The sequence below is a fragment of the Hypomesus nipponensis genome, chromosome 3 (assembly GCF_054491055.1).
Source record: "Hypomesus nipponensis isolate SF chromosome 3, ASM5449105v1, whole genome shotgun sequence".
Lineage (NCBI taxonomy): Eukaryota > Metazoa > Chordata > Actinopteri > Osmeriformes > Osmeridae > Hypomesus > Hypomesus nipponensis.
The window spans coordinates 7,206,642-7,232,557 of NC_140363.1; the positions used below are offsets into that span (position 1 = coordinate 7,206,642).

The 25,916-nt window shown below is 48.6% G+C and overlaps 1 protein-coding gene across 13 annotated transcripts in view; it reads left to right on the forward strand.

Moving 5' to 3' along the window:
- nrxn3a (neurexin 3a) overlaps positions 1-25,916 on the forward strand; it is a 216,988-nt gene that overhangs the window by 25,260 nt on the left and 165,812 nt on the right. For 3 of the 13 annotated variants that reach the window (XM_084674714.1, XM_084674755.1, XM_084674763.1), the window contains 3 exons: positions 20,660-20,961; positions 22,504-22,527; positions 23,665-23,826. In XM_084674714.1, the coding sequence (XP_084530840.1) occupies positions 20,660-20,961; positions 22,504-22,527; positions 23,665-23,826 (488 nt within the window). Of the gene's footprint in view, positions 1-4,594; positions 4,607-13,743; positions 13,776-20,659; positions 20,962-22,503; positions 22,549-23,664; positions 23,827-25,916 lie in introns of those variants that run through there. The other 10 variants (XM_084674788.1, XM_084674775.1, XM_084674783.1 and 7 more) reach the window with 6 other exon arrangements.

Sequence of the window (25,916 nt, forward strand, 5' to 3'; positions counted from 1 at the left end):
TGGCTCGTAAGGACCTATCAAAAGGATTTGCTTTTTCTTATCTGTTTTCGGACAGCTAAAGTGTCCAATTGAGTCTTTGAACTGAACATCCCTGCATCATTATTGGGATGTTTCTTGCAGTCCACAGCCCATGACCAATTTGACGGAAATTCACAATTGACCCTAGATCAATGTCCTGGAGGCAGTTTCCCTCTACTCACAAGCCTGTGTTGTCATCCTGGAGCTGTGGACCTGCCTTCTTGCCTTCTGGCAAAGCGGCCGTGGCTCCAGGCTGTGGACAGCGGGCATCCTTGGAGTCTTGAGAGCTCAGATAGTTGGGGAGCAAGAAAGCGTGCGTGAGTCGGTGTTTTTAGTTGTCTCTGGCCGGTGTCCAATCCCATTGATCCATGACATGAGCTGGACTGTTCCCCAGCTGATAGGCCACGGAGGATGCGCTCCCTGCCTTTTGGGGGGGAGACAAAAAAAAAAAAAAAAAACTGCTGCAGAAGTTTGTTCACTCCCCAGGGAGAGGTTTACAACTGGGGTTCAACAGTGTCACATGGTGTGTCACATGGTGTGTCACATGGTGGGACACATGGTGTGTCACATGGTGTGTCACATGGTGTGTCACATGGTGTGTCACATGGTGTGTCACATGGTGTGTCACATGGTGGGACACAGCTTTTTGTGACACTGGGAAGCTTGGCAACTGGCACTCAAAGTGAATGGTTGAGCCTGATGTGCGCGTTGACTGCGATTGGGTTTCAGTGTGGCGGTTTGAAAAGTGCTCCTCTGAATCACAGCGGCTGAGGGATTTGGTCTTTTAGAAATGGGGCCGTGCTGGTTAAAGATTGGAAGGCTGTTTGTCACTGGTTTGGTTTGTTATTCCTTCTTTCTTTACTTCCTTCCTTTCTTCCTTCCTCACTCATTCCTATCCTTCCTTCCTTTCATCCCTACCTCCATCTCTCTCTGCCTTTGGCTCTCTATCATGTCCAAAAAACAAATGACTCATCTAACTGCACTGTTATATCTCTTTTTTTCTCATCTCTCTCTCTCTCTCTCTCTCTCTCTCTCTCTCTCTCTCTCTGTCTCTCTCTCTCTCTCTCTCTCTCTCTCTCTCTCTCTCTCTCTCTCTCTCTCTCTCTCTCTCTCTCTCTCTCACACACTCTCACACTCACACACACAGGTCATCTTTTCCCCCTGTCTCAATTCTCCACAGCGTAAAAGCTTTCCTAAGGGGATGAGAGTTGTGAGGTCTCCTGGGTACAATAACAATGCTGATGTGTGGGAGGGGGAGGGGGAGCGGGGGGGGGGGCAGTGATGGATAGCACCTGGGTGCCAGGGATGGACAGTGTTTGCCCGCTTTTAATAGAAAAGCTGATACGTTCATTTAGTTTGATTTGACAGTGATGTCCTTGCAATCCTCCGATGTGAGAGACGTTGTAAATAATAATATGCACAGTTAAACAACAACGACCGGAGCAACAGGAGTCATTTTGAAAGGGGTGGATTTTTTAAAAACATGTCAGTATTACATATGGAGGGCTTTACTGGGGGGAACGCACCCACTGTCACAGCGAGACATGAGCGCTGTTGTCAGTTACGGATATTGCGACTCCAAATTAAAGGCTCCTTCCACTCGACTCTGAAGTATTGTAATGCCCCTTTTCAGTCTTCTCAGTGGGCTGAGGCCTGTGTTTCGAGAGGCGCACACGGATCCATATCCAAGACTTCAGGGGAAGTACACAGGCCTCCCTCTCCTTCACTACCCACTGCTTCCAAAGATTGGACAGATGGGGGGGACGTCTGTTGGTCTGCACTGCCTCTCTGGGAGGCCTCTCAGAGACCTTTAGTCTCTCTCTCTCTCTCTCTCTCTCTCTCTCTCTCTCTCTCTCTCTCTCTATCTATCTATCTATCTGTCTGTCTGTCTGTCTGTCTGTCTGTCTATCTATCTATCTATCTATCTATCTATCTCTCTCTCTCTCTCTCTCTCTCTCTCTCTCTCTCTCTCTCTCTCTCTCTCTCTCTCTCTCTCTCTCTCTCTCTCTCTCTCTCTCTCTCTCTCTCTCTCTCTCTCTCTATCAGTATATCTTTCTTTCTCTCTTTCGACATCTCTCTCTCTCTCTCTCTCTCTCTCTCTCAGTATATCTGTCTTTCTCTCTTTCGACATCTCTCTCTCTCTCTCTCTCTCTCTCTCTCTCTCTCAGTATATCTTTCTCTCTCTCTTTTGACATCTCTCTCTCTCTCTCTCTCTCTCGCTCTCTCTCTCTCTCTCTCTCTCAAACTGACAGTCCCCCCTCTTCGTATCTCTCTCTCTTCCCTCCTTCCTCTCCGTCCTCCCCGCCCTCCCCCTGGCACTCCCCGCGCTCGTGCAGCTGGCACGGTGGCCCGCCTCCATAACTTGTTGTCCTGGGTGGAGGCAGGGTGGAGGCAGGGGTGGGGGGGGCTTTGCATAAACACTGGCAGTCATCATCAGAGACATCCTCCACGAGTGTCTCTCGAAGGAAGTTACTTTTGGAGGGAAGACAAGAGGAAACCACAGGCGGTGCTTCAGAGAGTCGCATCTCAGTATCTCCAACGGGGGGGTACTGTCAATGGAGTGGGCACGTTGCTTGGCACTGCCATTCCACGATGAGGGCGATGACGGAACCGTCGCTAAACTGTTATGGATCCACATACCGCGAATGTATCGCATCAAATGCGATCTGTTTTGTATCCCGAACAGCGACACCGACCTTGTGCCAACTGAGAGTCGCGGCTGAAGCTGTGCGTGCTCTTTTTGGGAACGCTTTCTTATGACGGGCTTCGTTCGTCTCTACCCCAACGGCACTATGCCGTCTTGGCCGGTGCAGCGCTGACGCCACGGGCTCCTGTAATGAGCTGCGGCAGTGTTGTTGGGTGCGGGCTAATACGGCGGAAGAGGAGTCCAGTCAGGGCCAAGACCGGGACCTCCTCCAAATCCTGCTCCCTCTCCTCGGAAGGCACATCGAGCGGAAGTAACACCCCCCCCCACCCTCACCCCCCTCCCCCACCGCTCCAGTCATCTCCCCGCGGTATTTATAGCAGATACATGAAAACAAATCTCCAACAGAGGCTTAGGGCTGGCTGCCCAACCTGCTCCTGATCTCACTAGCACTTTTCCCCGTCACTGAGTGCCGTGGGGGTGGAGGGGAGGGAGGCGGTCTGGCGGGGGGAGGCGGAGGGGAGGGAGGCGGTCTGAGAGGGGGGGCGGTCTGGGGAGGGAGGCGGTCTCGGGGGGAGGCAGTCTTGGGGGGGAGGCGGTTGGGGGGGGGGAGGCGGTCAGGACGTGATAGGACAGTAGCTGATCAGCTGGTATCCTCTCACTGTTAACCTCCGCGTGTGCCTGTGGGGCCGGCCCCCCATCACATCACAGCCATATTCATGTCCGCGGTCCAATGTGGGTAATCGACATCAGCTTTCCTAATTTTGCGTTGAGTCAGGTTTTTTTTGCCCTCGCGGTGCCCTTTGTCTTTTCGCAAGTGGTGTTTTGTCCGTCACATACTTCTAAGCAGGTCCTCTCCCCTGTCCCCCCCTCCAACTCCTCCCATCTTCCCTCCTCACGTGGCGCCTTCTCAAAAGTTCTTTGCCTCATGTTTTAAAAGCTGAATCTTCCAGAAACTGCCTGTAGCTGTTTGTTTTTTGTTTTTTGGGGGGGGGAGGGAGGGATGTGGTGGGTGGGGGGTAGTGAGGAGGTTGATTCAAGCACAGTACCAAGGGGCCAAATTAACCCAATTACACCGGGCTGGCTAATCAGCCCAGCATCCCCCACTCTCCCAGGCCAACGTAATCACAGGCTGCTAGGCTAGCCCTAAAGGTGGTGGGGGTGGTAGAGTTTATGGTGTGTGTTTGTATTTTCGCTCATGTATGCGTGTTATTGCTAACAGTTCTGTACATGTGGTGGCGTAAGTGAGATTGGATGTGTGTGTGTGAGTGTGAAAATCTGTGTGTGCCCGTGTCAGTGTTTGCATGCGCGTGCGGGAGTGCTTTCTCTGCGTGCACACACATCGGGACGGAGGGCTCTCATATGTAGGCCAGCGGTGGCCTCTATCATTTAGGAGGAAACGATCACGTCACGCGCACGCAGTCTCAGTCGATTACTGTCATCAAGCGCCCCCTCCCCCCCCCCCACCGCACCGACAGGACTGCTGTCACGAGAAGAGCAAATGAGCCTGTCACGGAAATAGGCATGATCTTCACTTGCCTCCCCCCCCTCTCTCTCTCTCTCTCTCTCTCTCTCTCTTTCTCTCTCTCTCTCTCTCTCTCTCTCTCTCTCTCTCTCTCTCTCTCTCTCTCTCTCTCTCTCTCTCTCTCTGCCTCTCTCACCCTCCATTCTGCTACTTTCCCAGTCTCCCCCATCACTGCTCTGTTTATTTTTCTGATGGTCTGTCTTTAGTTCACTCCTCTGTGAAAGGAGGGAATTTTTTATATGAAATCTCATAATATCACAAGTTCTGTTCCTGCCACTGACAGTCTGGAGGGGAAATGATTTGTGAAAGATTGCGAGGGGGCAACGTGCACCCCGCCACAGTAGGCGTATGAGTGGGCGCGTTTTTTGCATGCGAGTTAATGGGGGGGGAAAGAGAGAGAGAGAAAGGGAGGGATAAAGGTGAGAGACGGAAGACAGATGTTTGGAGGAGCTGCCGACAGCTGCCGAAGAGAAGCAGTCTGGCAGGTCAACAAGTTGCTATCTGTTCATCTGTAGTGTGGCGCCCTGGATAGCGAGGCGATTGGTGTTTTGCTGAAGCGGTGCATCCCCCAGTGGGGCCACAGGAGGAAACCGCCAAATGGCCGCTGAACGTGTCTTTTGTTATGTGCTCTTAAAAGGATTTGAAGCTTTCGGACCGCCCCCTTCACTCACAGCATTAAACACCAGCTAACGCAGAACACTTGAATGTCGTTACGCAACCTCTTACCAGCTCGGAGCCAGTGTTCACATCGTCAGAAGGGGGGGGTGATGTAACAAGTTCAGCAGACAAGGACAAGTCCGGTCACCAGAGAAGTTTGAGTGGCTCTTTCGTAACACCCTTCCCAGGCCCTCTCCGAGTGGGTGGAAGCGTTTGGAAAACGACGTCTGGAGTGGACAGGAGTGGACTGGCGCCCCTTTGTCTTCCTCGTCTCTCCGCTCCCCTCCGCGCTCTCACAGCACAGCTACTCTGCTGCTGTGGCTGGGAAAAGGACGGAGCTGTGTTTGCTACAGCTGGGCTGCCTGTGCAAGGCGACGGGTGACGAAACGACGCTCCCGGGTGTGCGTTTGTGAAACGTGTGTGTGTGCCTGTGTGTGTGTGTGTGTGTGGGAGGGTCAGAGGGATTTGAGTGCTTGAGGTTTGTGTACGCCCGCTTGGCTGTCAGTTGAAGTCGCTGGATTCTGCTTCTGGGTTCACACAGGCCATTCGTACAATATTTCAAAGACGCCTCATAGGTGTCTCCCGACACCAGCCAATGAAGAGGCTCGCTTGCTTGCTTTAGGGCGGATCTTGTGGCTCGCACCCCGCCGTGATTGGTGGATCAATGCCTTACTGCCACCCGCTGTCCTAAATGTCTTACACATCTTCCAAATGATGATGTGTAATGGGACAACCATAAGTCACTCAGGACTAGGAAGTATACTAAAACTGTCAATGACAATATCATTGTCATCGCAAACACATCTGACATCTTTTCAGTATTGATTCATAAATGCCAGCTCTCTTTGGACTGCGTCGTTCAGTATTTGACAAATGCATCCCTGTAAACATCAGGGATGTGCCTCTGGTCACAAGCTCTTTTGACATTCCCCCCAGACCTCTCGGTAGGAAAATCCCCAAAGATGCCTCAAGATAACGGACTTGAAAACGCACAAACCACGGAAGACGACATGGAGAACAGACAGGCGAACAGACAGACTGAATGTCTGAATGTCTGCGAAATGACTAAATGCGACGCTGACCAAGACTCTCTCTATGTTGGAGACTGGAGTGACAGGGGAATGGGGTCGCTCTCGTATTCCGGACGGAGACGCTTGTACCGTCTAGGGAGCGTGAAAGGTTGCCTGGAAGGATGTGACAGGACGATGCAGATGCTCAGGCTTGATAACGTCTCTTGGGGGGGTGGGGGGGTTGGGGGGGGTGGGGGGGGGGGGTGGGAGGGGGTGTCTGTGTCCGGCCGGCCGCCGTGGGACCCGCACGCACACGCGTGGACACTATACACGCACGCACACGCATCTGCTCGTGTAGACAAAATGGGGCCGCATGCGCAGCCACCAACCACACAGAGCCACGCGTACCAGAACACACGCTCGAATGCGGTACGCACGCACCCCCGTGCACGCGCTCAGATGCACACACGAGTGTACATATACACAAACTCAGTAGTATGCCGCTAGTTTTGGTTGTCGTGATAGTTTCGGTTGCCATGATACTGTAGTTGTCATGCATATCCACTTAGGTTAATCCCCTTGCCTGAGTAAATAAAGTGATCGATAAGATTTGTGTGTGTGGACATTGGGGTTGATTATATTTCGGTGAATTAGCTTATGTATTACCTTTGGTGTGTAGGTGTGAATGGGCGTGTGTGTGTGCGCACGTTTTGCATATTTTTGCATGTGTGTGTGTGTGTGTGAGTGTGGGTGTGTGTGCGTGCTCGCACTCATGTGTGTTTTGCAGATTAGCATTTGGGGCCATGCTCTATCTCTGCTGCCTGTCAGGGTGCCAGGCAAGGCTGCGGCGGCTGGCTGGCTGGAGAGATAGAGGCGTTATCTTTCCCCCTCCAGATCCTGCCCTCACCCTCTCTCCTCGCCCCCTACTCTCCATCTTTCTCCTTTCTCGCTGTATCCCTCCCTCCCTCCTTCCCTCCCTCCTTCCCTCCCTCTCTCTCTCTCTCTCTCTCTCTCTCTCTCCCTCTCTCTCTCTCTCTCTCTCTCTCTCTCTCTCTCTCTCTCTCTCTCTCTCTCTCTCTCTCTCTCTCTCTCTCTATCTCTCTCTCTCTGTCTCTCTCTCTCTCTCTCTCCATCCCCCTGAGCTCTCTGCCCCCCAGAGACACACCCGGCCCCTCCCACTCTCATCCCTTTGCTCCCTCCCTACTTCTCTGCCCGAATGCCCCCCAAACCTTCTTGTCTGCCTCATTCCCCACCCCCCACCCCCCACCCCCACCCCCCACCCCCCAACCTTCTTATCCCCTCACACTCCCTCCCTTCCTCCCTGCCCCTCCAGCCCCTCTCTGTCGACCCCTCCCTCCCTGACCCCTTTCTATGTCAGACATCGAGGGATACTCTCACCGATCTTGTTGGGAAGTTTGAAACAAAATATAGAACTCACAGGATTTAAGGGTATCGTTGATGTCATGAGATATCATAAAAGTCACTCATCGCTTCATGTGACATGTAGCCTTTATATTCGCTTGAAGCCAGGACCACAAACCGGATATCTGGGAAACCTCCTTCTCCCTGAAGACAGAAAAAACCTGTCTTGTCTTTGACTGTGCTTCTGTATGTTGTCCTTGACTTCATATCATAAATCCATGGGGGCCCAACCGCAAACGGTAAGAGATACCCACCACGCTGTGGCACGCCGTACAGTTCTAAAACCGCATGTCGTCTGAGTCTCTCATCTTTGACTGGAACCCTCTCGCCCACTCCCTCTCTCTCGCTCTCCTCATGTTCAGTTTCCGAATCCAACCCATTTCTTTCAGCCACTCTTCCCTTGAGGGTATACCCTGAGAGGCAGGACAGTGAGGGTAGTGGGGAAAGGGTGGATTGGTTGACGGTTGGAGAAAGCGAGTCATGGCCAGAGATGGTATGAATATGTGAAAGATCCAAAGATCCGAGTTGGTGGAGGTGGGAGGTGTAAAGAAACATGCAATCAGGCAGGGCCACGTGGGACTTCACACCTGAGCTGCTCCTCCTCGTCCCCCCTGAGGCCCCGCCCTCTTTACTCCTCCATCCAACACACACACAACCAACACACAGGCTGTGGAGTTTTCGTGTGTCTTACTTTAGTGACGTGGGATTTGTTGGCTCGGAAAACGTCTGTGACAAAGTTCCAAGTGCATTCTGGGTACATTCATCTTGACTATCACCTGATATTTCCCTTGAGGGCCAGTCAGAAAAAAAAGAAAAAGATCTGAAGACCAGATTTACAAATGTTTCTAAATAACACCCACCTTTTTTTCCCGCATGATCAGAAAATAAGTTACAATACGTTCTCTCCATTTCCCGTAGGCGTTTGTTCGGAACGCTCTCCATGAATAGCGCTTTGACTTGGCTAGTGCCAGGCTACATCATGTAGAAAAATGTCAGAGTGAATTTGGCCCATATTTAGAAAATCCACCCCAAGGCAATCCTGCCATAGGGACAGGAGGGAGAGAGAAGAAAAGGAAAGGGAGAGAGGTGTGTGTGCGTGGAGATAGGAGGAGGGAGGGGTGGGGGATTGTAAAAGAGAAAGAGGGCAGGGGAGAAGGAAAGATGGAAGGAAAGGGAAAGGAGCTACAGTAGAAACTAGATGAGTTATCAGCTGAGCAAGGGTGGAGTGAGGGGGGGGGGGTGGAAGAAGAGGAGGATGGATGGAAAGAGAGTGGAAAGAGGCAAACATGAGAGGGACGGCGGGCAGGCGGGAGGGAGGGAGGGAGGGAGGGAGGGAGGGAGGGAGGGAGGGAGGGAGGGAGGGAGGGAGGGAGGGAGGGAGAGAGAGAGAGAGAGAGAGAGAGAGAGAGAGAGAGAGAGAGAGAGAGAGAGAGAGAGGGAGAGGGAGAGGGAGAGGGAGAGGGAGAGGGAGAGGGAGAGGGAGAGGGAGAGGGAGAGGGAGAGGGAGAGGGAGAGGGAGGGAGGGAGAGAGAGAGAGGGAGAGGGAGAGGGAGAGGGAGAGGGAGAGGGAGAGGGAGAGGGAGAGGGAGAGGGAGAGGGAGAGGGAGATGGAGAGGGAGAGGGAGAGGGAGAGGGAGGGGGAAGAGAGGAAGGAGGGGGAGGGCACCAGGAGACTGAGAGAAACGACGGCAGAGTAGAGAGTGACGAGGGGAAAGGGATGGGGTGGGAGCCTGGAGGGGGGACAGAAGGTGGGAGATGGAGTGTGTGTGTGTGTGTGGGGGGGGGGGGACGGTGTAGGCACAGGCTTCATGAAAAGGAGTGATTATTGGTCCTCCTATGGGGCCTTTTGTCTAGGCCCCTTGAGAGGGGGGGTTAACATCACTTAGCCTCGGGGAGGGCGGCTGTGTGTGTGTGTGTGTGTGAGAGAGAGAGAGAGAGAGAGAGAGAGAGAGGGGCGAGGTCCCCTGCTGCTCTCTGAAATCATTCTGTCTCTGTCTTTCCCCCTCCTCCTGTGCACAGCACGCACACACGCACAGACACACAGCACACATCTGCATGTGTGTGCCGTGGGGCGGGGTCTTGTCAAGCCTGAGGTCAGGGCTGCCCTTTTGCAGGATCCTTGTTGGGGAAACGGTGAGGTTGCACGGAGAATCACACAGAAGGGTAGTGTTTTTTTGGGGGGGTGATCCCTGCACACTAACAGCCACAATAGTATATATGGATGTTTCCCATTTCCTGTGGGGGCGCGGCACGCTACACAACACCACAGTTATTTACTCAGTGTTGGTGTGTGTTGCTGTACATTTTGGTGTTGCACTTATTTGAGATCATGATTTGATTGGACCTCTCCAAGATCATTTCTAACTATTAGCAACACCCTACACTGTCATGTAAACCGCCTTTGAGGCAGTAACTTTGACCAAAGCCTTGTGTGGGACAGAGGTATACTTTACAATAACATTATTATTGATTATTGCTGCTTGCCAAATGACTTTCTGAGAAAGAGAGAGAGAGAGAGAGAGAGAGAGAGAGAGAGAGAGAGAGAGAGAGAGAGAGAGAGAGAGAGAGAAAGAGGTGTAACACATTTAGTCCAGAAATCTAGTCCAGAGTTGAAATGCAGTGAAAACCCATACAAACGTTCATCACGGACGTACGTTTAACACCAGCCTATAGAGTTTCAACAGCACTTTGCTGGGATTCTCTGAAGTGGTTTGGAAACGTCGCCCATTTTACGAAGCCGCCATGTCGCTCCTGCTCTCAACAGACTCCATTAGGCCAAATGTATGTTGATGAGGAGCTTGGCTGAGACAGAGAAGTTATCTGGAGAAGGTTGTAGATTCATACAGTATGTTTCTGGCTTGTGGTATCTGGGATTAAGTGCACACAATTTGACAGTTCTCTCTCACACACACATATACAACACACAAGCAAAGAAACACAAATGTATGTGCAACACAAATGAGGATGAAATGTAACATGCGAGGTTGCACATGCCTACACTCAGACAGACACACATGCGCACTCACAAAAACGCAAACCGTGTGTATCCAATGACATTTGCATCAAACGGCTTCAAAGGGCATTTGATGCCTCATCCACATCCCGGAAACCATCCACTTTCAAGCTTCCATACGTTCTCAATCTTTCATCCACATGTGCGTTTCAATGCATCGCTGCATCGGCCGTCCCCAACACACAGTGTCATGTACCATGTCAGCCAAACAGGTGTCAGCGATGCGTTCCACCCCCTTCCCCACCTCTGACGACATCAAGACAGACCAGTCACATGTCCAGGCGACGGCTCAATGGCCTTTGACCTTCTCTTCATCGACCCCCGACACCCTCCTTGAGCTGGAAAATGCAAAATCCTCCAAACTCGACGTTCACCCCCTGCACCTTCTCTCAGACATGACGTGGGGTTGATGGCGTAGTAAGCATTCTGTATTCATCTACCCCCCCCCCCCTCCACTCCATGACCCCTCTCTTTCGTAAATGAGTTTAACATTTTGATTGTAGTCTGAGTCTGGTGTTATCACTCCTGCTGTCAGAAGCACAATTATATGACTTTTCATAGGGTGTATTGCCTAACCACTTGGGTTCATTTGGGTATCTGTCTCTGACCTTTGTTGTCTGTTTGGTTGTCAATGTTGTTATTCTGTTAGTGTCTCGGATGTTTTTTGACTTTCTCACTTTTTTTTCACATTTGACATACGTTTTTTTAAAGAAAAACCCTCCCTCCCTCCCTCCCTTCTCTCCCCCTGGTTGCAGTTGGGTCCTCCACTGGGAGAGGGTACCCGTACAGGAACTTCAACTCCAGAACTATCCCAGAAACACCCCAATCAATACCTCTCCCTTTTCTCTCTCCTTCGCTTTCTCTCTCACTTGACGTGGGCCCAGAGAGAGAAACCCTGCGTTTGCTTCTTGCGTGGGGGGTTGTTGATAGGGTTAGCCTCACCAATCCCTTACAGAGACACAGGGACTGGACCTACAACCTTTGTAGTACTTCTACTGCCCCCCCAAAATCTAATTTTGCAAGCTTTTTATTCAGAATCCTGATTTAAACTGAGAATCTACTGTAATTTAATGAAAATATTTTCTCCCTTTTTTGAGTATGTAGCTTTGCTTCACAATTTCAGGATATTTAATCAATGTTCCCCCTGTCAAATTTATAGCAGTGAGCTTTTCAGTGTCAATCATGATTTACTGTTCAGCAGGTATTCATGTTTGCGTCATGTCACACTATTAGGCTATACTGTCACTCTCTGACACCCTCCCAACAAAATCTGCCTCTCCCGATGCCGAATGCTAATATCAGACCAGATCTACAGCCGTGCTAAAGCTGAGAATGACATTTCATGGGATGAAAATACTCAGGGAGTCAGTCGCTTTTTTTGTTTTTTTGGGGGGGGGGCTGCCTCCTCTAGTTCAGACGCAATAAATTACGGATGAGTTTGAGTCCACAGCAGACTAGCTCTCCCCTCTCCCCTCCTATCCCCCTCCCCTCCTCCCCTCGCAATGTTACGGTTGTCACGGCAACGCCTGGCGGAGCGAGGAAGGCAGCTGAGAGGTGGCAGGAGACATAGAGAAGGGGCGGCGGACGAGGGCCCCGGTCCCGTCTGGGACCCAGGCCCCTTCATTAGGTATCAACACAGGCTCTGACAGGGGAGATAATGGCCAATAACAGCGTATTATGTCGGGGGAGTAAATGAAAAGTCTCCTGGGAAAGAGCAGAGCGGCGGGTCCCGGGTGTGTGTGTGTGCGTGTGTGTGTGCGAAGGTGGAGGGGGGTGGGGCTGTCATTCAGGGAGTTATGCCCCCTGCACATGGAGAGGAGGAGTGGATGGGGGGGCTGGCGGAGGATGCCGACAGGAAGTGTGGAAGGGAGGATCTCTCTGTGTCTGTGTTGGATGATGTGTTGGATGAGTGGGGGGGGGGGGGGGGAGTTCTCTGCTCTGTCTACGCCTGTTGGTCTCATGTTTATCTGTGAATGTAGAGAAAGAGTGGAGGGTTGCATTGAGTTCATATTAGCCATTAAACCCTTCATTGAGTATCTGGCAGTTTTGGTGGTGCAGTTTATAGGGATTATCTGTGTAAGAGAAGACCATTTTTCAGTATGCTTTTTTTGTTTCATATATATATGAAACATATATATATATATATATATATATATATATATATATATATATATGGATCTACAGACTGTATGAATCCATCAAACAAGGAAATCGGATGCTGGTTGGTTGCATTTGTAAAATTTTTACGGAACCAATGTAAAGTTTTCATACTATGCATAACCCAAAACTTTCAAATAACCCACCAAACAATTACACAATTTTGCCTACACATTTTTGCCTACATGAAATAACCTTTTTCCAGAGGTAGTCCATGACAGCCTGCCATAAACATTGTCAGAAAAAGCAAAGTCTTTGCAGAAAGCACAGCCATGTGTGTACTGCACTGTGCATTTTCTTCAAAACAATCATGTTCCTTCTGCTAGCAGTCAAATACACCGTCGATTTTTTGTCGGGTCCTCGGATCATCCTCTCCATACGGCTCCTTCCTGGTTAGGTCATTAGATGCAGCCGCCAGATCGCCATTGCCCTCTTGTTGTTCATCTTCTTCTTCACTGTTCCTTTGAAATCAAAATGGCCGCCTATCATCCCACCCCCTCCCACCCTCCTCCACACACAAAACATCCCAGCCAATAAGGATGTAGCTTACATCAACTCCCCCACCCTCTCCTTCCTCTGGCTTACTCTTCTTAAATCCCCCCCCCCTCCACCCTACCCCCCCTCCCAGCCCCCCAGCCCCTCCCATTCCTTTTCCGCATAGTCGTTTCGTTTCGACATCCCCGACGCTCTATTGGTCAAGCCCGGTAACAAATGGAAATCCGTCGGAGTGCTGAAATTACTGATGGTTATCTCGCTTCCTTCTCATTGGACCGTTCCCCTCCCCGTCGCTTCCTCTCTCTCTCTCTCTCTCTCTCTCTCTCTTTCTCTCTCTCTCTCTTTCTCTCTCTCTCTCTTTCTCTCTCTTTCTCTCTCTCTTTCTCTCTCTCTCTCTTTCTCTCTCTCTCTCTTTCTCTCTCTCTCTCTTTCTCTCTCTCTCTCTTTCTCTCTCTCTTCCATCTCTCCTCTGTCTCCCCACGCTCGCTCTCTGGCTATCTACTCCCTCTTATTTTTTTAAATTACTCCCAACCCTCTCTTCCTCTCATCCCTCTTTCCACCCCCCCCACCCCCCTACCTAAATGATTGTCTTCCACCCACGTCATTGGAACAGATGAGAAGGACCCATCTCTACCCCCCCTCCCACCCCCCAACTGTCCACACATAACACACACACACACACACACACATTGTACCCACCCTCCTTTGATACTGTGGTTGTTTCACTCCTCTTTCCATGATTTTTTTCCTGCTCTGCCTATTTTCCAGAGGATTACATGGCCCCTGCCGCTCCCCATTATAGTAAATTACTGAGGAGCAGGCTGGCCCTCTCTAGTCTGGGAGACGTGTCACAATAAGTCTCTCGCTGCAGCCTCAACACATCGCTGGATGACACCCAGACAGGGAGGGAGGGAGACAGCGAGACAGGGAGGGAGGGAGACAGGGAGACAGGGAAACAGGGAGGGAGACAGTGAGGGAGACAGGGGGGGAGACAGGGAGGGAGACAGGGAGGGAAGGAGGGAGGGAAGGAGGGAGACAGGGAAGGAGACAGGGAGGGAGACAGGGAGGGAGACAGGTAGACAGGGAGGGAAGGAGACAGGGAGGGAGGGAGACAGGGAGGGAGGGAGACAGAGAGACAGGGAGACAGAGAGACAGGGAGACAGGGAGGGAGGGAGGGAGGGAGGGAGGGAGGGAGGGAGGGAGGGAGGGAGGGAGGGAGGGAGGGAGGGAGGGAGGGAGGGAGGGAGGGAGGGAGGGAGGGAGGGAGGGAGGGAGGGAGGGCTGGGACAAAAACAGGAACATTGAGAAGGGAAGAGAGAAAGACAGAGACAGAAACAGCGAGGCACTGATCAGGATAGAGTGGGTGAGAAGACGAGAGAGAGAGAGAGAGAGAGAGAGAGAGAGAGAGAGAGAGAGAGAGAGAGAGAGAGCGAGAGAGCGAGAGCGAGAGAGCGAGAGCGAGAGCTGGTGCAAGATGGACTGAGAATGAGAGTGAGAAGGATAGGGAGATGGGAGATAGAGAAAGAGAGATAATGGGATATCAAGATTGTCCAATAAACATTTGGTTGTATTTTACATGGAAAGATGGTCATGAAAGGAATTGGTTTTCTTTCTGTTTTTTATTTTAAGTAGTTCAAGTAGACCTTTTCCTGTCAGCCTAGATTAATTACATACCTGCTTTCATCTTGTTTAAGATGTTGTTTTGGCTCATTTTGATCAGCAGGAACATTTTGACACACATACCAGACACACACACGCACACATTCTACAATCATATTATCAATGTTCCTTACTACTAAGACTGAAAACTCCAGAACAATCGCATCCGGCTCAGTTCGGTGTATCGTTCACAGCTGGCATTAACATGCGTCTTGGGTGATCCCATCACAAGTGGACAGCTCTCTCCGTACCTCCCTTCACACCTGTCACTAGAAGAAAATCACCACATGGCTCTCAAGTGGCCTCCCGTGATCACGCCTCAGTTGGCCACTTTACATGAAAATACAAACACACCTCATTTCCTGTTTGCAAGGACCAAAGGCGTTCTCGGCTCGAACCGCCTTGAAGCAGCGATGCGCTCCCCGTGGCTAGTCTGCAGGGGAACTCAATGAAGAAATCGAAATAACACAGACTGGAAGTGGATTCCAATCCCCATACAACCATGCCAGCATGCCAGACACATATTGAGTGAGTCCCAATTCATATGATATCAAATGCAGTACACCAAAAGTACCAGGATGTCCTGGTGCATCCGGTTGTCTGGTGCACACAGTCGTCTGAGTTGTGGAAGATGAGCTGCACAATGTACATTACAGAGTGACTACAGCAGAGCTCTCCTGGGTGTGCTCTAACAGCATGTGTCTGGCCACTTACCGGTGTTTTTGGAAATCTAATAGAACATATATATAATATATCCATATATATATATATATTATATAAAAACAGAAACACATTGTCACATCCTCTCTTAGCCCCCCCCCCCCCCCCCTTTCCTGCACCTGAGCCATACCTGTAATTGAAAAATATGAGGGGAGGAGAGTTAATGGAATACAACTAATGCCAGAGATCAAAAAGAAACTGGCAAATTCAAATTAGCTGGGTATGAAATTGCTTCCAGTGGGATTGGCGAACGCAACACGCCCCCCCCCCCCCCCACCGAAACAGTCTCCCACAGCCCTTGTATTGTATTTAAAAAAAAATTAAGCTGAATAACAATTTGCGTTTTAGGGTAGGGGCGGGGGCAGGATGAGAGAGTGCGGAAGAGTGTGGTTAAATGGATAATCCCTGTTGCCTCCCTGTTTCCTTAGATGAGAACCTGAGGAGATTCTCCTTCTGAGGGGAAACTCACCACTGCCCTTACCCATCTGCTGTTGGACTGGGTGGGGGTGCTCGTGCTGGTGTTGAGGGACACCGCTGGTGGTGGTGGTGGTGGTGTCACAAGGGCCATTTCAAATGTGCCAGCCTCTACGTGATCGGTTTTCCTCCTCGACTCACTCTCTCACCTCTGCCGGGCGAGCTTTCCCTCATCCTATCCCTTCCCTCTTTATTTACCGTTCTCTCTCTTCTCCCTCTCCGGTGTCTACTCTCTAACCCTCTGTCTCGCTCCCCCTGAATGTTTAACTAATTTATTCTTAGAGCTCAGTGAGTAACTCCCTCTGCCTTTGATTAACAATAGCAAGGAGCAGATGAATAATTCCTTCCTTTGCTAAGCAATCTGTTTCCTTGTAAGGTGGCCTTGTCAGGTGATGGGGGTGGGGGGGGGGGGGGGGGGGTGGGAGCTGTATTGGGTTTGTTCTGTTGAATATGTATGGGGAGGAGGGCTGGTTGCTTTCCCTCTTTTCTCTCTCTTGGGTCAGAACCCCCTGCAGATCACTCTTCAGATGTGTGTGTGTGTGTAAAGTGTGTGTTACAGTAAGAGTGTGTGTGTCTGTGTGCATATGTGTACAGTGGAATGGGACTGTGTAGTTATGAAGCCGATATCATGACTTTGTCATCCATTTGTCACCTTTACACCTGAGAGACTGAAACAACACAATTGTCCATTGATTTACACACACATACAAATACACACACACACACACACACAATTTGTTCTCTAAAATGTATCACCAGGAAAGGCTACTTTTGTCCAGAACATGATGAACCTGATGCCCATTGTGAATAACTACTGGGGTGTCTTAGACAGGCTTTTTTGTAGTCATTTTAGTAGTAGTAGTTTGATGCAGATTGGAAAACAAACGGTGTAAATGTTGTGGTTGTGCTCCTAGCTCCCATAACCATAGTAACACACCATTGAATGCTTGGAACATGAAGCTGTTACTGTGAGACAGAAACAATACAAATGAACAGGCTTAATTTAAAAAACACTTTTGGAACAACATTTTGTAAAAGAGGGTCCGTTTCTGTACAAATTATATCTGTCCAAAATTAGACACCACCCCCCTCCACACACACACACACACGCACGCACACACACACACACACACACACACACACACACACACACACACACACACACACACACACACACACACACACAGCTAAAAGTCATCATGGGAAAAGTCCTTTTAAAGTACCCCCTGATTTATAGTGTTCACCTTTCTCGACCTCCTGCTATAAATAAAGCACTCTGGTGAACAGTAAAACTATTTACAATGAATGGGCTGGGGAGAGACGAGGCACACACACACAAGCATGCACATGTACTGTACGCACACACACGAGCAAATATGCGAGCATAGGTCAAAACCAAGTTTCCCTCTCACCGCACTGACAGAGCAAACAGCGAGAACCACATGACTCACACCCCTGACTCAGCGTCAGGCGAAGAACCCACAGAACACGTCGTCAATCTTCACGTCACTTTATTATTCATGAGCCATGCCTTATTCTATCATCACTGACTCACTTATAAACTAAAACCATTATCCCAGTGTCACTGAGACCTGTCATTTCATTCATGTTTTCTATGAAACAATCTATAGTGTTCATTAATCAGAGCCATTCCATTCATTTATCACAGCTATACAGTATACCTGTCCCAACACTTAGTAGACTTCCAGAATAGCAATTTGATATGAGATTCATGATGTTGATTGCTAATCTACATAAATCCAGTGCCGTCAAATTTTGGGTCCTTGTGATTTAAGACATTGTTGAGGAAATAACTTTGCCCAGATAAACTTATCTGGTTTTACTTTTTTACTTTAGGTATTGCTGTGTAATAAGCAACCTTGATTCAATGTGTTTCCAAAGATTGTCACAATATTCACAATATTGCTGCCATTGGCATTGCTTTCAACTTTTTAGTTCACATGTCATTTTGTGTTTATACCTTTAAAGATTTTTGTCAGTCAATGCTCACCAACTGAAGTTAACAATAACTGAAGGACTTAGTAGAGTTTGGGTCAAAGTAAGACAGGTCCTTAGTTTACCCTAACTCCTTTGTAGAGGGTGGTGAAAAGAAAGACAGAATTTCCATCACTCTGCCACCAGTGTGCAGTTATTTCTCTCTCGCCATCCAAAAAAACAGAGGAGATTTAGCGAGGGTTGTAACTGTTCCTTCCTCTGTCTCTTCTGCTCGGACACTTTTATGGATGAACCCCCCCCCCCCCCCTCCGAATGACTTATCCAACCTCATCCATCACTCCGGATGAGTGTGAAAGGAGAAGCTTGTGGGGACGGTTCAAATCATTACCAGCAGATAAGAATCCAATCTGGCCCACTCCATACGGTTTCAGTCATAAAGATATTCCATGGATCGTGGAGTCATTGCCGCTTCGTATTTCAGTAGCAATTGCTTATTGACTTAGGCTACGCAGCAACTGTAGTCAAAACGTCTCAAATAGGTCCTGTGGTTGTTCGTGGGTGTGCAAGTGCCTGACCAGAATAGGTGTTCGGCCCTTGTTTGTTGTTTGCAGAGTGAGAAATAGTTGTGGAACACAGTGACCAGGATTAGTGTGAAACAAGTTTCTTTCTTGGACATATGTATCCCCACTTAGAAACACTCAACAGCAATATCAGTATTCAATAAAGGCAGTGGCCCGCTCTCACGTGCCCGCGTATCTCCGTATGGCTGAGGAAGCTCTTGTCTCCCCTGGAGCTGTTCATTAGCCGTGCACTCTGATAGGTGTGTTTAAGCAGCAAGTGGAGAGACGCAGGTGGGCCTCAGGAAAGGAGTGGCGTGGAGAGCAGGACAGAAGTTTGAACAGTCAATTCCTGAGGTGGATTAAGGGGTAATTGCAAAATAATATAACTTTCAAAGAAAGTAAGTGTTCCCTATTTGTAATTCGTCAAGCCAACTGGTGTTATATAAATATATATATATATATATATATATATATTCTCTGTATGTTGTAGAATATAATCAAAGTTTTGCCCATCCTTTCTCTCTTTTGCTCTTTGCGACCTCAATTTTCACAGAAATTGTGAAATTGTGATTGTTTGTGTTCTTCCCAACACAAACACACACACATAGTTAGACAGCATATATACATAAAGTGTGTTGCGTTGCTTAAGAACCTTTGAACACTGAGGCGTTAAGAGATGCACAGAATAGTCTAGTGGGGTCTTGAACAAAAACAACGCGCAGCTTGAGTTGTTAATTGATCACCATGTCTTTGAGGAGAAACCCTTGTGAAGGGTCCAGGTACCTGGGATGTCAGGGTGTTGAACCGAGATAAGATGGGAGGTCAAATGGCTGAGCGGTTAGGGAGTCAGGCTATTAATCAGAAGGTTGCTGGTTCAATTCCCGGCCGTGAGAAATGACGTTGTGTCCACATCACCCTACTTACCTCGGGGAGAATGTCCCTGTACTTACTATAAGTCACTCTGGATAAGAGCGTCTGCTAAATGTAAGATGTCCCGATCTGTTTTAGGACAGACCCTTAAGAGTTCAAGTTGCTCCTGGCTCGCTAGACACAATAGATTCTGATTGGTAGGACAGTGCCCCATCCTCTAAATGCAACATCTCATTGACTGAGGCAAAGTGTGTTCTTATCTGACACTGTTAATGAAGTGACTGCCTAGCTAGGATGAGGGTCATTTTCTATAATGCAACAGTGATCTCAATCATCGACACTTCATATGAATTCAAACAAATGTCCAATCTTCCCTCTCCAAACGTATACAGATGTAGAATGATAGCTCTAGTCTTCTGGTCGTCCATGAGGAGAGACAAGTACAGTACTGGATTTATGTCTTTGCATACATGAATATGAAAATGTGTAAAATAAAGGGAGCGTGGGATGAGGTCTTTCTGAGGAAATGATGCCTGAAGACGCGCTATTCAGAGGATGAAAGCAGCGGCCATTTTGTGGCCATTGAAGACCCTATTGCGTATGCAGAACACATTTCTAGCCCAGAGCCTACTACCATTAGGTGCTGACAGATTCAGGCATGGTCTGGCCGGCTAAATCCACAGTCTCCAGCATCACTCCACTTAAAAGACAGGGAGCTAATTGAAGATGATCGCATGGATAAGTACTCCAGACCTCACACTCTCCCTGCCTCTTCCTCTGTCTTCTCGCTCTTTCTCTCTCTCAGCTCCTCTATTTCTCTGGCTGTGCCTGCCCTTCCACCCATCTCCGTCTCTCTCTCTCTCTCTCTCTGTCACGCGCTCTCCTTCCTTTACACTTTCCCTCTATCCTTCCCAGCCTCATTCCTTACCAGCAAAGGTCAAATGTCATCCGCAAGGCTTTTATGTCCTCGGTGCCTCGTTTCTTCTTTGGTGCTCTGTTTTCCCTCCTACCTCTGTTTCTTTCTCTCGTTACCTCGCCCTCTTTGTTGTCTATCTCGGCCGGCACTCTCTGAGGTCAGAGTACACAGGGATGCGTCACCGTACCTCCATGACACTGGAGGAAGTGACTCCTCGGGAAATGATGAGGTGTCTGTCTGACGATGGTTGTAGTGAACCGGCAGTCTCCCTCCAACATGTCTGCGTTTAATGGCGATAGCACCTTCAACCCCTTTTTCTCTGCCTGGTATTCCTAACACGTGTCTCCTTATCTCCACCTATTAGACCAACCAGAATTCCCCGCTTTCTCTGTTCCTTGTGATCGGCGCTTGCAGGTCTTCCCGCTTTGCTCCTTCCTAACCGCTCTCTCTCTCTCTCTCTCTCTCTCTCTCTCTCTCTCTCTCGCTCTCTCTCTCTGTCTCTCTCTGTCTCTCTGTCTCTCTGTCTCTCTGTCTCTCTGTCTCTCTCTCTGATCCACCCACAGCCAGGGAAGAGAACGTGGCTACGTTCCGGGGCTCGGAGTACTTCTGCTACGACCTGTCGCAGAACCCCATCCAGAGCAGCAGCGACGAGATCACCCTCTCCTTCAAGACCTGGCAGCGCAACGGCCTTATCCTGCACACGGGCAAGTCGGCCGACTACGTCAACCTGGCGCTGAAGGACGGTGCCGTGTCTCTGGTCATCAACCTGGGCTCCGGCGCCTTCGAGGCCATCGTGGAGCCCGTCAACGGGAAGTTCAATGACAACTCGTGGCACGACGTCAAAGTCACACGGAACCTGAGGCAGGTAAGATCTGGAAAGGTGGGAGTGTTGGAGTACCAGTCTCGGGAGATGTATGGAAGTACTGGAAAAGAGGAAATGTCCCATTCACAAATCACATTTTCCAATACCATACTTTTTCTATTACTGTCAGGTTACATATACATTTGATTTGTTTACTTCTTAAGACGCTACTTGGGTCTTTAGACAAAGTTGTTTTTTGTTGGGTAGCTTTTAATTCAATGTAATATGAATAATTGATTGAGTTAGCATAAGCTTTTACCCAAAGCAACAGGGTAGGGTCTTGATCATGCGACCTCTTGATTTTGAGACAAATGCTCTAGAGCCACTGAGCTACACCCCACTTTGGAACGCCTCCTAGACACATTTACCAAAACCCTTAAGTGCTGTGAACTTGGAGGGCACCAGTTTCCGGTGTGGTTTCCTTCCTGCCGCCTGTCCCACCTCAACGCCTCCCCTTCGCGAGCTGCTCCTCACTCTGTCAAGAAGCCATCAGCGTTTGATGGCTTCAGAAGGCTGTCTACCTCCACTCGACTCCTCTGCACCCCTTCCTTCACCCCACCTCTCCTCTCTCTCTCTCTCTCTCTCTGTCTCTCTCTGCTTCTCTCTCTGCCTCTCTCTCTCTCTCTCTCTCTCTCTCTCTCTCTCTCTCTCTCTCTCTCTCTCTCTCTCTCTCTCTCTCTCTCTCTCTCTGCTTCTCTCTCTCTCTCTCAGAAGTAGGACGTCTTATCGTGCGAGCTGGGGCAAAATTCTCCAGTCAGCCACGACGGCTGGTGTTTACCCGAGACTGAACTCTGTTCAGCTGTAAAATCTCTCACTGGCCCTGCATTTTGAAATATGCTAATAGGCACGCTTTCTCCATCCACCACTGCCTCCTGATTGAAAAAGGACAGTTTATGGGTTCATTGTTGAAAAGAAGAAACTGAAAAAAAGGAGAAAAGAAAGATTGAGATTGGGTGAAACCTCTACTTCTTTGTGAATCTTGGCGGTCGAAGAGGTCGAAGTATGTATATGAGTTAATCTACTATTAGTAGAGATTTTAACTAACATTTCGAATCATATTTTTGTATATCTAAACACAATTGTCAGCTGTTCTGACATTTTTATTCAAAGGGATGCAACATTTTAATCATAGATTTAAACAGTTGATCCATGAAGAAAGAAAGAGGCCGCCATTTTGTTAATTGGGGATGGGGTAACAGTAGGCTTGTTTTATTCCTCTTACCATTGACATGTCTGAATCTACCAGTTGACTCACATGTCTGTCAGTTGAATAGGTCAAAGCACTATCTCTTTTCTCTTACTCTCTTCATCCACTATCTCTTTCTCTCTCATCGTTCTTTGTCTCTCTTTTTCTCAGTGATGAAAAGCAAGAAGCTACAATACATCACCATCACTGAATGAATCATTCTTTAACTAACTGTCTATTGATGTACTAACACTGTAACATTTCATTTGTTTTTCATTTTTTATTAACCACCCCAATTGTCATTTTTAAATTTCCTTTCTTCCCTCCCAACCCCCTCACACACGCCCTTTTCCGCAAAGCAATCAGGCATTGGACACGCTATGGTAAACAAACTACATTGTCTGGTAGATACCATTTTATTATCCTTTTTTTGGGTTTGCCGTGTGGTTCCTACCCCCTTCCTTTTTTTGTTGACTGATTTCTCGACACCCTTCTTTGAAAATTAGGAAACGGGTTGGTATTTTCTTGGCTTTTTCATCTTCATTTAACCACCCATCCTCCTTTGTCTCACAACAGCTCAGTTTTTCCGGCTCTCCCCTCTATTACTTTAGAAAGACTTGTCAAACTTTTCAGGGCTTTTTTTTGTTTTGGGGGGTGTTCACTGTTGACCAAACTGCCAGAAGCTTACCACCAAGTGTAAAATAAAAGGACCAACAATGAAAGAAATCTACCTGGGAGCTCTGACAGTTGTTTCCAGTAGACTTTGTGCATGGCATGCCTAAAATTCCCTTCCATTTCTTACCACTACATTATTCATCTATTTCAACCAACCTTTTGTCACTAACACCTACCTCTCTGCTGTGTGTGTGTGTTTGCATGTGGTTTGAAATTATAATTCAGTTTCCTTCCTTGAACATCCCCCATTCATAGCTTTGGTTTGGTCTAAGTGTGCATTGTTTGGCCATTGGCATGTTCCATTTAGCTGACATAGAGGGTAGTTCCCTTTGTGTTTACACCCCCTTACTTCTTGTAATTGTAGAATAATAGCATTTCTTAGACATGCAACCTCATTGCCAGCTCCACCACAGTACTAAACACTCATTTGTTGTATGTTTGCTTGTCAATGTCAGAACAAAAGAAAAATTGGTCAACTAACATGGAAACAATCACAATCAAATTGCATTTGGTGTTCACATTCTACTAACCCTGCGAACCTAAATATTCACACAAAACCTGCATCAACGATAAAGAAAATACCGGTGACATATTTTCTTTACCTGTTCTGTCTAAATTCACGAGTGACGCAAGTCAGCAGAAAAATGGGAAATTTCTGTTTGATTTAGAGGAAATGTCACAGGGTCTGAGCAGAGCACAATCCTAAAAGAACACACAGCAAAGCAATGTGGTGACCCCAACCCCGCCTCACTCAGGACAAAACCCTTCCTCCTCATCCGCCAGACCTCCAAGAGATCTGCATGGCACATTGACTTCCTCCACCTTGGTCCCTCCTCTTGATTTAGGTGACCATCTCCGTGGACGGCATCCTGACCACCACAGGCTACACCCAGGAGGACTACACCATGCTGGGCTCTGATGACTTCTTCTACGTGGGGGGAAGCCCCAGCACGGCCGACCTCCCTGGATCGCCCGTCAGCAACAACTTCATGGGCTGCCTGAAAGAGGTGAGAAGTCTTCAAAGTGGATGTGTACATCTCGATGCGTTTTCATCCGGTGGGAACATCATTCATTGTGGTCTGCCGATATTTTTCCCCAATGTTTTTAATCATGAACTTGAGGAATATAAGCGTTTTGCTTATCTTGCTTGTTGCCTGTGCGGGGAACACCTCGGTTCATCCACGTAAAGTGGAGCAGGGATATGTTGTCACAGTCATTTTGGACCACCACTATTTAGCTCTTTAGTGAGACAAAAAAGGTTCTCAACCACCAGTCAAGAGTTTCTTGATCACACCGTAGGTTTTAGTTGTGTCAGTGATTACATTTAATTATAATTTGGTGGAATTGTTTTAGTTTACAGCCAATAGCAAGGCACCTTTTTATCTATTTTCAATTCTGTAGACAGAAGAGACAGCAGTGACTCTCTCAGGGTCCAATTCAGTCAGATGTGAATTAAAGACATGCAGTTGGAGGAAGAGAGCAGAGACTTCTGCATCAGCCCAGGAGACCATTGGCAGCGACCTAATGAAATTCATCACAGTTCTACGTTTTCATCCAACATGAGCTGGTTTCAGGCATATTTAATTTTGTTTTTCAATTGTGTGTACTGTAAATGATTAGATTTTGTCTGGATCGCTTCACATCTGCCATGGCCTAGATGTCTAACAGGTTCAGGTGAAGTCAGGGAATGGAATTGTCTTTTGTGCAAATAGTATGTTAAACTACTCAGGGAGACTGGAGAGAACACACACACACACACTATTATTACCTATTTTCTGTGTGCAACTATGTAAAATTGATGTTTTTGGGCTTTGCTTTTGTTTGTTTCATCTCCTTGTTCCAATATGGCAGTGCTGTGATTTGTTTTGATGAAACCAATTTTGTCAGAAGAAGAATGGCCTTTCACAGCCACATGCGCACACACACACACACACGCACACACACACACACATGCACACACACTGAAATACACCCAGTTTCCCTGAAGCTGGTGATGTCATTTCTTAGCGCTTGGCTGAAGCCAGGTTGCTGCAGTGTGGCAGCATGGTCCTGGCATGCTCTCACTATGCTTTCCAGCGACGCATACACACGTAATGACACGCACCACACACACGCCCATATGCCCACGCAGGTTCCACATACACACAAACATCACACACTCACACATATAAAACACGCCTCACAACACACTCACTCACACACACACATAAAACACACTAACACTCACTCACACGCACATAAACACACACACACACACACACACACAGTACCACCTCCAATCCCTCAGAGCGTCATTTGGCCCAGGGGAGGTGTGCAGCAGTCATATAATCCCCCCTTGCCCTACTTCCTGTTCTGTGCCATGCTGGGCAGACCTGCCTCTTCGCTTTCTGGCCCTCACCAAATGATCACTCCATGACTGGTCCTTTCAGCTCCCCAAAACACGTTGTACACACACACACACACACACACACACAGACATAGATATACTGACACACAAATCGACACACGCACATGGGCACGGACACACGATGCGGACGGATATGGACGTTCGCCGACACATTGTCACACAGGCAGGGAACCCAGAAAGAAGCGTCCGGGCACATCCATCACGTGGGACTCTTGTAAGCTTCATCTCACGCCTCTGGTGTGTGGAGGGAAATCTCTGCTCTCTCTATCTTTTTCTCTCTTTTTCTCTCTTTTTCTCTCTTTTTCTCACTCTCTCTTTCTCTCTCTCTCTCTGTGCTGATTGACAAGCGTTCATTTGAACCTCTTTCTATTGTGAAATGGCATGCGGTACGTGACCACCACACACACGTGCACAAACAACCCACGGGCACATACACAGCCCCCCCTTACCCCCACCCACCTCACGCAGAGACACACAAACGCACACACACAACCCCCACTGCACGCACACACTCTGCCATTAACACTAATTTGCCCGCTAGCAATGCTCTTGTCTCTGCCATCAAAAGACATTATGGATAAATGCTTTGTTACCATGGCACCAGGTACGGGGCCCCAGGTCTCCCATTGTCCTGAGCCACTCTGACGAGAACTGCACCCTCCTTTCCTGCCATTTCTCCAGACGCCCGGT